This window comes from Brassica napus, chromosome C8, assembly GCF_020379485.1.
Source record: "Brassica napus cultivar Da-Ae chromosome C8, Da-Ae, whole genome shotgun sequence".
Classification (NCBI taxonomy): domain Eukaryota; kingdom Viridiplantae; phylum Streptophyta; class Magnoliopsida; order Brassicales; family Brassicaceae; genus Brassica; species Brassica napus.
Window position 1 is genome coordinate 24,652,986 of NC_063451.1, and position 12,780 is coordinate 24,665,765.

At 36.1% G+C, this 12,780-nt stretch overlaps 1 protein-coding gene across 2 annotated transcripts; it reads left to right on the forward strand.

Annotated features, from left to right (window-relative positions):
* Positions 1 to 2,798: 2,798 nt before the first annotated feature.
* On the forward strand, positions 2,799 to 12,538 carry LOC106418018. 2 transcript variants are annotated; one of them, XR_007327773.1, is made up of 5 exons: positions 2,799 to 7,282; positions 7,491 to 7,592; positions 7,929 to 8,017; positions 8,237 to 11,292; positions 11,355 to 12,538. XR_007327773.1 is itself a non-coding variant. In XM_048766268.1 (4 exons), the coding sequence occupies exon 4, from the start codon at positions 9,988 to 9,990 to the stop codon at positions 10,972 to 10,974; it is 987 nt and encodes a 328-aa protein (XP_048622225.1). In that variant the 5' UTR covers positions 2,799 to 7,282; positions 7,491 to 7,592; positions 7,929 to 8,017; positions 8,237 to 9,987; the 3' UTR covers positions 10,975 to 12,538. The 2 variants fall into 2 exon arrangements, 1 of the variants encoding a protein (XP_048622225.1); XM_048766268.1 differs by having other exon boundaries at positions 8,237 to 12,538.
* The last annotated feature ends 242 nt before the right edge of the window (positions 12,539 to 12,780 follow it).

Here is a 12,780-nt window from a genome sequence, read left to right on the forward strand (position 1 = left end):
TTCCATCTTTATGTTAATTCAAATCCAGTATTTCTAATATAGATGAGCAGTCACAGAGGTGTCCAAATCAACATCAACTCTGTAAGTGAGGTATTCTAAATGGATTCATCGTATGAGATAGTAGGTAAAAAGAACACACAGTCCCTACTAATTAATACACCCACACACCTCCACTTCTCTTTCAACTTCTGGTATACAGGAAAATCAGATAAGCTAACTATGTTGTATAGAAAAATATGCTTCAGCGCTCATCTTACTACTGCCATAAAATATTTAACCTTCTTAGTTTTCCATTTTTTCACCCTATCTCTAAACTTTATGAAAAATATTATTTTTGGTATTTATTTGCTTGGATTCCACTGACTATGTGTATTTTTTTTCCCAGATTCATGTTAAAGTTAAGGGCAACAACAAGGTCATGGTTTACGAGATTCAATTTATTCATCAGACTTTTACATCAATGGACCCAATGTTGGTAGCACCAACAGCAGCAAGTGCCATAAAACCTTGTTCCCATATCTCTTCAAGCACGACCTGTTCTCAATCAGATTAACAGCTGATGATCAATGTTTGGAGATCAAAAGAAAAGGCTACGCATATTTGGTACGTTTACAATGAAACAAAGAAATAATTACTCTTTGAGGCTCAATCTGAATACGTGATCGGTTTATGACTGAATCAGTTATTAGATCCAGCCTGATCACATGATCGGTTTATGGTCAAACCTAGTCCAACCATCGCGTCTATCCGATTTTTAAAACATTGTTTTTTTTGTGTATACAATATTATACAATATTTGATTCTTGTTATCAACCAGATTGTGGATGACTCATAACCAAGAGATTATACCATCAGCGGCCCAAGAAAGAGAGAGTCAGACAGCTTTTCCTTTTCTTTTTCCTTATGTCTTTATGTTTTTCTTATTCCTAGTTGGAATATGATTTGTACACTTTCCATTTATCTATGACGGTGTAATCTTCTATATAAGGAACCTCTATGTTATGAATAAAGATAGACTTTTCCATTACTTTCACAACAATTCCCAAATAATCTTAATTAGACATCTTGAGACGTGTTATGAAATTAACTTATGTTGGTCTTAACTTTTCTTTTTATACATAATTAAAACCATATATATTTAACCATTTTTTTTTGCACACTGGCGTTTAATTTACATAACATATATTGAAATACGGCCATATCTTCTATTTTTTTAAAAGAGTTAGAGTTTAAAAAGAAAAGTCTTAAATTTTCATAACGCAAGCTTGAAATAAAAAGTTTCACCTAAAATCTATAAAAATATTATTGAGAATTAACCGGATGTACATTGTTTGATGCACCTTATATACAAATATACAGTGATTGCACCCTTCAGGCAAAACATATCGAAGTACACATGACTTGAAATTTTACGTAGTGTATCTTTCGTCAAGGCAAATGACTTTAGTTTTCTCTACGACACACCCATAATGATTTGCCTTTAGCACACACTAGTATGAACCATATAGATTTTCTATAATAAATTGTATTATGATTGTATTATGGGTGTGTGGGCCATAGCCCGTAGATTTAAAGACCCATTGTTGAAATTGTGGGAGCCCATGTCCAACACTATATTATCCGATTAGTATGATATTGTCCACTTTGGGTCTAATTGGCTGGTCCGCATGGATTTACTTTTGGGCTCCTTCCTAATATATTAGATACTCCTTGTCTAATTCTCCAATATGGGATTTAGTTTGATATCTCACATTCTCCCCCTCAAACTAAGGACCAATTCATCTCGTGTCCCACAACTGACTTTCAGGATCTTCTTGACTTGATCTCTGCCACACACCTCTCATTCCTAACTCATAGGATGCCATTCATCTCTCAAAAGGTATTTTGGTCTTCTTGCAGATTTCTCGTCAATAGCTCTGATACCAATTGTTGAAAATTGTGTGAGCCCATGTCCAACTCTATATTATCTGATTAGTATGATATTGCACACTTTGGATCTAATTGGCTGGCCCGCATGGATTTATTTTTGGGCTCCTTCCCAAAAGGTCTCGTACTAATTAGAGTTGGACATCTCTTAATATATTAGACACTTCTTGTCTAATTCTCCAATGTGGGACTTAGTTTGATATCTCACACACATTAGTACCCAATCCTAATTTGCTAATATGGAACAAATTAATTAATTAGGTAATTATTTGTCCTAATTCACATTTTCAGTTATCTACCATTTTGGTCTATTTTACCCCATATTAGTTATTAAAATATTATAAAGAAACAGTTTTAGAATTTTTTAGAAATAATAAAATAATAAAATACAAAATTTATTATCTGATTAGTTTGATTTTTTTTTTGAAAAGTAGATAAATTTTCATATATTTTCTAATACATTTTCTACTTATTTTTTTAAAAAAATACTTTTTACTTCTAAGTTAGAGCATAACAAAGCCATGCCTACCCTTATGAAAATAAGGCAACAGCCTAGGCCTATGTTTTTAAATCAAAATTAGAGCCCCGCATAGATAGACAATGTTTATAAGCTGCATGCATATATATTTACATATAGAGTGATTATTTATATATATACTTTACATTTTAGTTTAAGCTCTCATTCTGAGATTGTTAATCATAAATATATTCACGATATCATAAAGTTTATTATTGTATGACATGTTGATAACTTGATATGTATGTTTTTATGTATTTTATGCGCTACAAATAACCGCACAGTTCATAGGTTCCTTTCTCTAGTATTAGCATTGGAGAGTCTGTGAGTTTTAATTGAATGGATGCACTTTAAAAGTTCCACTAGTACAACTACCAGTAGAACTCATTTAATAATTTGGGTATCAAGAGAACATGACGTAAGGTGCACAAAGTTGCGAATTTACCATTTCAATTGTTTGTAAATAAATCCACACTAGCATAAATCCCTACACAGTTCGCAGAGCAGAACATGTATTCTGATGTTTGATTTATTTCTACCGAAGATTGGAAATGAATTCTGGTAAATATTTGATGATCTAACGTAGCTAAATTACATATCTTATAATGCAAAGAATAAGATTATTTTCTTCTCCTCTTGCCACCTCATCAAATAGGGCAAGGAGGTGGTGACAACTGTCCCATTATTTTGTTTTGTTGAGAAGGCATTGATTCACATTTGAGCTTTTGGTTTCGTTGGAGAGTTTTGCTATCCTTAAGTGTGTCCACGTCGATAGGTATTCATTTAGCGGGGGCCACTTAGATAATAAATATATCTGCTTTCGACGTTACTTTTGACCAATGTATTATTTGAGTATGCTTTGGACATAATGTTTGCCTTTTCAGATTCTAGATCTCCAATCATTAGGTTAAAAGCTAACAGTTCTGGCTCAGCGGAGTAATGGATAACCGAAGCACCCTACGGTGGATACCTCAGTCACGCACTCTCTCCGCTCCTGTCCTTATTTGATCAAAACACAAAACTCTTTCGCCGGAGATCATCTCCTCCCTACTGCCGGCAATCGGCAAGGACTCGCAAAATCTCTCAAGAGCTTCATCTTCGCCGCTCATCTCCACGTTGACAACCACATCACCGTTTTCTACTTCGACAAGGGGGAACCGATCCCCTCCGACTTGCTTCTCCACCGGTTCATCAACGGCGACGACTTCTCCATCTTTTCAATGGATTTCTTCAAATCAAAGTAAGGATCTTCTGATTCCAAGGAGAAAAGCACGAAGCCTTCTTCTTCCTGATGAGCTTCTTCTTCCTGATGAGCTTCTTCTTCGTCTCTCTTAGTAAGTTCTTCAGTATATATTTTGATTTTCATCTACGTTCAAAGACGAGGCTTTGTGATGATTTAACTCTTCTAATCATATTCTCTTTACACTTTATCTTGGGTGGATTTTCCATGAAATCATCTGTGGTTAAAGAGGAGGATGAGACACTGCGTGGAGGTGGCTAAGGGTCGTTGGCATTTTTACTTTTACGTTTGTTAACGGTGGTGGAACCTCCAGAAGATAATGTTTTAGGGGTTTGTTGATACGATGAGATGTAACTCTTTATTCTAGAGCCTTTAATCTGTTTTTCCAATCAGTATGAAGAAGGAGGCTGCAAATCGTTAGAAAAGTATATCCTCTTTTCAATCATTTTTGCTCTTTGTTTGGCAAATAACATTTGGATTATGCAGAGGATATTTTATAGAGGAACGCTGAGAAAAGTGTTGAGATCATCTCAGTTCAAAAACACTTGGCTTCCTCAGCATACTAAGGTAGCAAAACAACCAGCTACCCTCAACGTAATTTGCATTTAGATCCATCAGTCACTGACACATAATATAATAGGATGACTTCATCATGGACGTGTTTTTTTTTCTCTTTTTTTTTGGGTGTGTAGATGTAAACAAAGAAGGTGTGAATCAGAGGATGATTGTCTCCCTATTCTATAGAGGAAGACGAATCCTATCAAAATGTAAGACATTGAGAAAGATGATGTCAAAAGGGAGAGAAGACAGCGGATAATCTTTGGAAGGTTCCATCTTTATGTTAATTCAAATCCAGTATTTCTAATATAGATGAGCAGTCACAGAGGTGTCCAAATCAACATCAACTCTGTAAGTGAGGTATTCTAAATGGATTCATCGTATGAGATAGTAGGTAAAAAGAACACACAGTCCCTACTAATTAATACACCCACACACCTCCATTTCTCTTTCAACTTCTGGTATACAGGAAAATCATATAAGCTAACTATGTTGTGTAGAAAAATATGCTTCAGCGCTCATCTTACTACTGCCATAAAATATTTATCCTTCTTAGTTTTCCATTTTTTTCAACCTATCTCTAAACTTTATGAAAAATATTATTTTTGGTATTTATTTGCTTGGATTCCACTGACTATGTGTATTTTTTTTTCCCAGATTCAGGTTAAAGTTAAGGGCAACAACATGGTCATGGTTTACGAGATCTACACATTTGCACCATTTGGAGACTATAATGCTTCTGCTACTAATGCTTAATATACAGGGCTACAAAAAGCTTTTCCTGTATACCTGAGTGATTCACCCGATTTTGGTTCATCTCAACCAGTCAATCACGTTTCTTTTGTCAATGGCTCTGGCCCTGGAGGTGGTTCAAAGAAGCCTGCTGAGAAAGGATTTGCGACAAAAGGTGGCTGTAATAGCTTCAGCAGCAGAGCATGGAGACTATCCCTGAGTTTCCATTAGTGAGCATGTTTTGAGGCTATCCATGAATGTTATCTAAAGGATGGGATCTTCCATTCTGGTAGTATTGCTGGTTCCTCATAGAAGCAGCTTCATCGTCATCCTGAGGAAGGCGATCAAACACAGCGTTCATGAAAGATGCAGCCATCAGAAAAAACATGACCAGATGCTATTAGCCCACCACCAACCTGTCGTTGATGGTCAAACCAGTGATCCCAAGCGGTGCTGGTGGGAGGCACAATTGATCGTAGCAATGACAGGATCTTGAAACGTCCATGTTACGTCACTTTAGCTCCTGATGATGCTGGCTGCCTTAGTGTCACATTGGTGACGCAACCATTAGCATTTAGTATGCAGAGACTTCTCTGCTTCTTTCCAGAGAAATCTGATATAGCTAGTCTCACAGGCAGAGATGATCACAACGGCATGAACTCTGAGGAAACTTGGACTATCGTGAGTCACAGTGATTGGTGATTTGGGTTTGTTCTTGGAGGCATATAGTCTACCTCTTTGCCTCTTAGTCATATCTCTTATGATGAAACCGATTGTACCTCTTTGAGTATTGCTTTCATGTTGTTTTTATTTTTATTGCCTCTCTTTGCTGCTTCTTGGTTCCTCATTGGAAATGCTAACTTAGATTCTACAGAGGTTGTAGTTAGAGTTGTACCTACATTGATATCAAAATGTTAGAACTCAACTGAGATTTTGTGAGGAATTTATGGCTTTAAGTAAGAAGATTATGTGAATTATTATACATAGAAACACTAAAAGAATGATTGTGAAGAGTAGGAGATGGTTGAGTTTTCATCAAAACTTTTTTTTTCTTTTTTCTTTTTGGTCGAAAGTTTTCATCAAAACTGTAATTAATAATTAACAAATCATTTTGCCCAAAAAGGTATTTGGCAGCCTACTTCTTTTATGACAATTGTCTTCTTTTGTAAAGACATAGATTAATATTTAATAATAATGTTTTAAACATGAAATAACTGCCAAAATTGAACTGTACACAGTTTTATATGGGCATATAATATGACTATTTTGCAGGCGTGTTACAAAGTGTGTTCTTACCCTGCAACGAGATTTCAGTTAATAATAGTAATATATATCTTCCAAGTGCATGTTAGTATTATATGCCCTGCAAAATTTGTCTTTTTACGATGAACGTATATGTACGGTTCAATTTTTTATAAAGAATACTGATTTTTAGGACTAATTAAATAATGCCACAACTTCTGGTTCCTCATTTGCATATGCAAATATATAGAAATTAAAGGAGAATATGCATAACAAAAAGATTTTGCAACTGCAATCTTTTTCAATATTGTGCCAGAAATTTAAAACCAATCAATATTGTGCACACATATCATTAATCTATTAATATAAAGAAAACCATTCCCTCATTCTCCTTCAACGACGTCACATAATAGTGTTACCAGAGGTCGACACGTGTCCAAAACACAAATCGATGAGTTTCATAAAACTTTCAGTTACGTGGTTTTTAATTTGATCTGGGCCTTACATTTGTTCAATTCGGCGAGCCCATCAATGAGTTTCTCCAGTTGTAAACGCAGCTTTGACCTTCGTTTTCGTATTAGGTTTAGCTTTCGTCTCAACACAGAACTAGAGTTCTTAGAGAGTTGATTCAGCTTCTTGCTAACGCTCTATACCAGTTACAAAATCCCCATCTTTAAAGTCATTCTTAAATAATCACCCACTATCTATTTTGAATGTGATTTTCTTCCTGTGAGTCGGTGGAACTTCAATTATAAAAGGGTAAGCTTTCCTACTATCACAACCATCTTCTCATTTTCTCTAAACAAGACATTAAACTTATATCAAGAAAATGGCTAACGCATCAATCTTCCTTTCTGTTCTGAAGACCGGACGATGCTCCTCCACCGTTCAAGTCCGGTCCTCCGCTTCTCGGAAGCAATGAACGTCCGACGCGGCGGCGAACTCATGTGAGTCGACATGTTGCTGCTTGAGGTTTATTCTGTCCCTCTGCTGGAGTTCATAACTAGATTGGTTTTTTACATTACCGGTTCACGTTCTACAGCAGAAGACACCATTCCAAGAGATGTGTACTCTATCTATTATCTCTATCTATTATCTCCGTTTGGTGATTTTAATCTTATAAGTTCTGTTTCAGATTGATGATTGATATATTCAGTAAAAACTTTTGTTTTAGTTTGAGTAGTTTCTATTCAAGTTAATTAGTGCTTTCAACTATTGTTTACGGTTTAAGATCAAGGGAGTCTCTAAACTTTTTTATTCATATGCTTTCTGCAGCAAAAGTTCATGCGGCGTCGACCATCCAGATATGTATTTTATATTTTTCGGTCATGGGCTTACTGCAAGTACTCCTTTACACAACAGCATCATGAATTGAGGGTTAGTCTCCTTCTTTAGGTGTGCCTGAGAAATTAGAGAACCGACCGGTTAGTGAAGAAGCTTAAAGTCTAACACAAAACAATAAATTTGATTTATGCAGTGGAATCTCTAGACGAGGTTTATGATTCTGAATTGATTTTTTTTCATGAGTATCTTATATTTCGCACACGGCATGAAAGTTTATGTTTTCATGAACATCTTACTTACTCAGCTTTATATAAGATGTTTAAAACTTGACCTGTAATTTGGTCCTTTATGATTCGTTGAACCAACCTATTGGTTTTCTTTCAACCTTTGCCTTTTCCTGAGCTAAAATCTTATTTTGGCATTTTTCAGATTTATACGAAATTCTGCCCGGAATATGGAAGACCTTGACAGTACACCGAGGCTGAAAGCTAGCTTTAATTTGTAGAAAGAACGCTGAGGTAGGCATATCTGCCTCCCATTGCACCAACTACACTCTGTGAGAATACTTTGTGAGAATACACTTTCCCCTGCAAAATTTTCCTTTTCCCTTTGTGAACTAAGCCCTCAAGAAAAAGAGTAGGAGATGGTTGAGTTTTTATCAAAACTTTTTTTTTTCTTTTTTCTTTTTGGTAGAAAGTTTTCATCAAAACTGTATTTAATAATTAACAAATAACCAGGTTAGATTGGATTAAAAGGAACAGCAAGTCAGCCATCTTCACCATCTTTCCATCCGGTCTACATCCTTACCGATAAGATCGCCCCATCGCCCATCCATCTCATCGACCCAGCTTCCCAGCCTGCAACATTTGGTATCAGAGCTTAAAGCTCCTATATCAGGTGATATCAATCCATATTTATCTCTGTTCTTGTTTCATTCCTTGCTAGTTTTCACTTGTAAAACCAAAAAGCCATAAAAATTAAGTTTGAATTTCTGCATTTTGTTTTCTTGAGAAAATAAAATGAAAAAGAGAAAGAGTTTAGTTAGTTTGATCCACGAAATTCCTTTGACATATTAGTCTAGTTGTTTGCATTCATTTCCCCCATCTCCCCTTTCCATATTGAATTTTGCATACCATAAAATCTGTTATTTTGAATTTTTCTCATTTATGTTGCATCCTTAAAATTAAAAAAAAAAAATGAGAACCTCATATTTGTTTCATACCCATTTCGTGCATGCCATATAGTAGTTATATTGTGCATTTAAATAAAAAAACCCATTTAGTCTTATTTGCATTAGTTTTATAGAATTTTTTCCCTTTTCGGTTTTTTTGCATTCCAAACCAAGAAACTTAAAAAAAAAATTTGCATTTGTCATTTTTTATTGCATATTTCATATCAGTCTGCCTTAGTTCATGCATATCATCTTTCATTCAAAATTTTTTTTTATAAGAATCATATTTCAATTATTTTCGAATTTTACATACCATATTTGCATATTTTGTTTCTGCACCTTCCATTTTAAGAAAAGTCAAAAAAAAAAACATTTCATTGCATTTGCTTCTTATCATTATTGTTCATATTTGCTTGAATAATTTCATCTCATTATAGTGTATTTCGTGCATATCATTGTGCATTAAAAAAAAATCCATTTAGGTTTTTGTTTGCATTCATTTCAAAGAGCTGTTTCCATTTTAGGTTGTTTGCATTTCCTACAAAAAAAAATCAGTGTTATTTCTTGCTTCCATATTTATCATGACTTTTGTTTTATTATTACTCCATATTTTATTTATCACGAGCCTGCATTCAAAAAAAAAAATATTCAACTTAGTTTAGTTCACTTGGTCCATTATTTGCATATTTATTGGTTTTGCATAAGTTTCATTACTTATTTTGTTCATTTGCTCTATCAGCTATCTAAGCCACTAGTTTGATATATTTATCTTGCAAGGTACATCAATTCTAAGGCTATGGAGTATGAAGAAGATGATCTAAGTGAGATCAATACCTCAGAAATAGATTGGGGAGAAGAACCAGATGACTTAAGTGATGATGGAGAAGACCAAGAACACCAGTCTTGTTATGAAACTGATTCTGAAATCAGTTATGGACGCCATCATGAGGAGGTTGGAGATGAACCAGAGTCTCTTGAGCAAAGTTTCTCCAGGTCCATTAGTAGATGGAATGAAGAATACACACCAATCAAATACTCTTGGTCAAGACCAAGCAGTCCATGGACAGATTATGGTGGGGAAAAGGAGGACGAGTTGTATGAGGATTACAACCTTAGAGAGCAGAGAAGGCAGTAGGCTATGGACGTGCCCCATATAGTGTATCAGCTCAACCTAAACCCACCAGCACAAAGAGAGCTCAACAAACACCAACCGGCCAAAAGAAGGGAGTAAGCAAAGATTCTGCTTATACATCCAACACTCTAGTGTTTTCAGGTTCCAGCAAGAACCCTGAGGTGTATTTGAGTTGGGAAATTAACATGGAGAAGTTTCTGCGGTCCAACAACATTCCCAAAGAAAAGAAGCTATCACAAGCTGTCCAAGCCTTCACGGGGAATGCTTACAAATGGTGGCTAAAGGAGAGCAGTCCTAGCATCTACAACCAGCCCGTGGTAGATTGGAGAGACCTTAAAGTCAGGATGTATAAAGAGTTTGCAGAGAAGTATCAAGACAAAGTAGATGCCACATCAAAGTTCCATTGTCAAGCAACGAGGAAAGTGATGTCTACACCAAAACCGCATACTGTTCCTAAACCAAAGAAGGCTCACGACCATGAACCCAAGGAGATATCATCTAGTGTACTTACACACCAAGCAGGGTTTAAGAGGTCGGCTCAATTAAACAAGGTCCAGCCACAGCCAATCACTACACCCTTACCTGAACTGCAAAAGTTACAAGAGATGTGTCAAAGGCTCAAGGAGACTCTAGAACCCAAGGAGGAGAACACATCAAACCAAGGTAAGTCTTCTGACCTTATGAAACCCAAGAACCCAACTTGCTATAGATGCCATAAACGTGGGCACTTTGCTGCTGTTTGTCCATTTAAGAAAACCTTGAAAGAAACATCACTAGGAGAGCAAACTGAAATATCAAAAATAAGTGATAGTTTAATTCAATCTGATTTGTTGGTTTCCAATGCTTGTATAATGCTCTTGTCTATGTCAAAAGGTTTTTATACAGGTACTAAGGGGCATGATGAGTCCATTAAAGAAGAACCAACCAAAGGAAGTGATATTCTTGTTCCTTTAGAGCTTTCAAATTCTGTAATTATGCACCTCTTGCCAAAAGATTTTGATCCAGGAATGAGAAAAGTTGATGGACGACCAGACAATGATGAGAAGTTTAAGGAGAACCAGGGACAGCACCTGACTTGTCCACAAAACGTTGAAGAAGTACAAGAAACAGCAAGAGTACACAAGCTGTCAAAGAGCAAATCATACTTCAACTTGCTGAAACAATTTGGGTAAATCTAAACTTTACTTTTCCTATTTATAAATTTTCAAACCCTGATATAATTCAATTGTTTCCTGCCAAAAGTGTTGAATTTGTTTCAGGAACAGAGACTAAAGATCATATGTATGATCCACCCAAGGAGAGCACAAGGTGTTTATATGCCAAGAGAAAACAAGAAATTGTCCACAGCCACACCTTGATTCCATACGACCCAGGAGATCAAGCACCACCCATCAGAGTGCCAGACCAAAACAGAGGAGTAGTGTTGTCGTTCCTACCCAAAGGAGAACCACCAGATGTGCCATCAAAGATCAAACCGATCAAATACAAAGGTAAGCTAAGGTCCTAGAATCTCAAAGGAAGATGAAACCTGACTTGCTCTATCTTGGTGCAGATTATCCAGTTTCGAGGTCAAAACTTTTTCAAGGGAGAGGGTATGATGCGGCCATCAAATCAGTACCTGAACCAAGAGCCAACCAGTTGCACCAATCAGCTAAACAAGAGACTAACCAGGATATGTGTTCAGTAAAAACGGAGTGTCTTACCAACCATGAAGAGTTTTGCCATGAAACCAATTTTCATGCATTATACACTCAACAAGGAGTTAAGAAAAATTGGAAGTATCTTCAAATCTACTCGGACCAGGAAGATATGAATTTTACAAACAAGATGTTCTCCAGCCCGTCCATCTGCGAGAATCCGAGTTTAGAAGTTATTTCAAGTCCAACCAAGAAGCGTTAACCAAAGCATGGACTTAAATATGGATCTATTAGCTTTCCAACAAGCCAAGAATGAGGAGAACATTCCACCTAAATATGGAGTTATGGCCCAATTCCCTAAACCAGTCAAACCAGTTCTGCAATTGCCTAATTTGGAGTCTCACCGGTTCAATCTTAGTCAAACCAAAAAATGGCGACCAGGAGAGGTTTCTAAGCATCTGAGAAGTATATCCAGTGATTCAGGAGTAGTTGAAGAGTTCTTACCATGCACCAGAGTCCACATGATCAGGAGGTCTTATTGTTTGGGAACTTTCCTAAATTGGATGCATCCCCACTTTAGAGAATAAGTGACCAACGACCAAGCCATCAAAGCTGCAGCGTTTTGGAAGCATTCCTTACTTGTCTAAGAGTCTTAAGATGCACCAGCACTCACCAGAACACACGGATTCAAGCAAGACCAGACTTGCCATCTTTGGAGCTATTTTTGGAATTATTGCCCATCAATTCCCAACAGCTCTTTTCAAGCCAAGACTACAAAGATTTCGGCCAGGTCTTCAGCATTCAAGATGTTCCCAAGAAGATTAACTACACCATCAAACCGTCCAGATACAAAACCAGAATCAAATCCCTTGAAGAAAGCTTTTGGATCCAAGATATCTTCCAACGGCTAGTTTTATCGGTTTTCCTTATTTGTTTGCTTCTTTCTTTGTTTTAGTTTTCTAGCTAAGTTAAGGCAAGAACCTATATAAGCTCTGTCTAGTCTTCATTGTAAGTCACCTTTCAATCCTTAAGAAATAATATTCAGTTTGTTTATTTTTATCAAAGAGAGTCTTTGAATAGAAATCTGTCTTTAGGATACTTGAGTGATTCTTGTGTTCTATTGATTCGTCTGGCATAGGTTGTTTGTGAGTATCTTATATTTTGCACACGGCATGAAAGTTTATGTTTTCATGAACATCTTACTTACTCAGCTTTATATAAGATGTTTAAAACTTGACCTGTAATTTGGTCCTTTATGATTCGTTGAACCAACCTATTGGTTTTCTTTCAACCTTTGCTTTTTCCTGAGCTAAAATCTTATTTTGGCATTTTTCAGATTTA

Coding starts and splice junctions, on each gene's coding strand:
- LOC106418018 (XM_048766268.1), top strand. CDS start 9,988: ATGGAGAAGTTTCTGCGGTCCAACAACATTCCCAAAGAAAAGAAGCTA.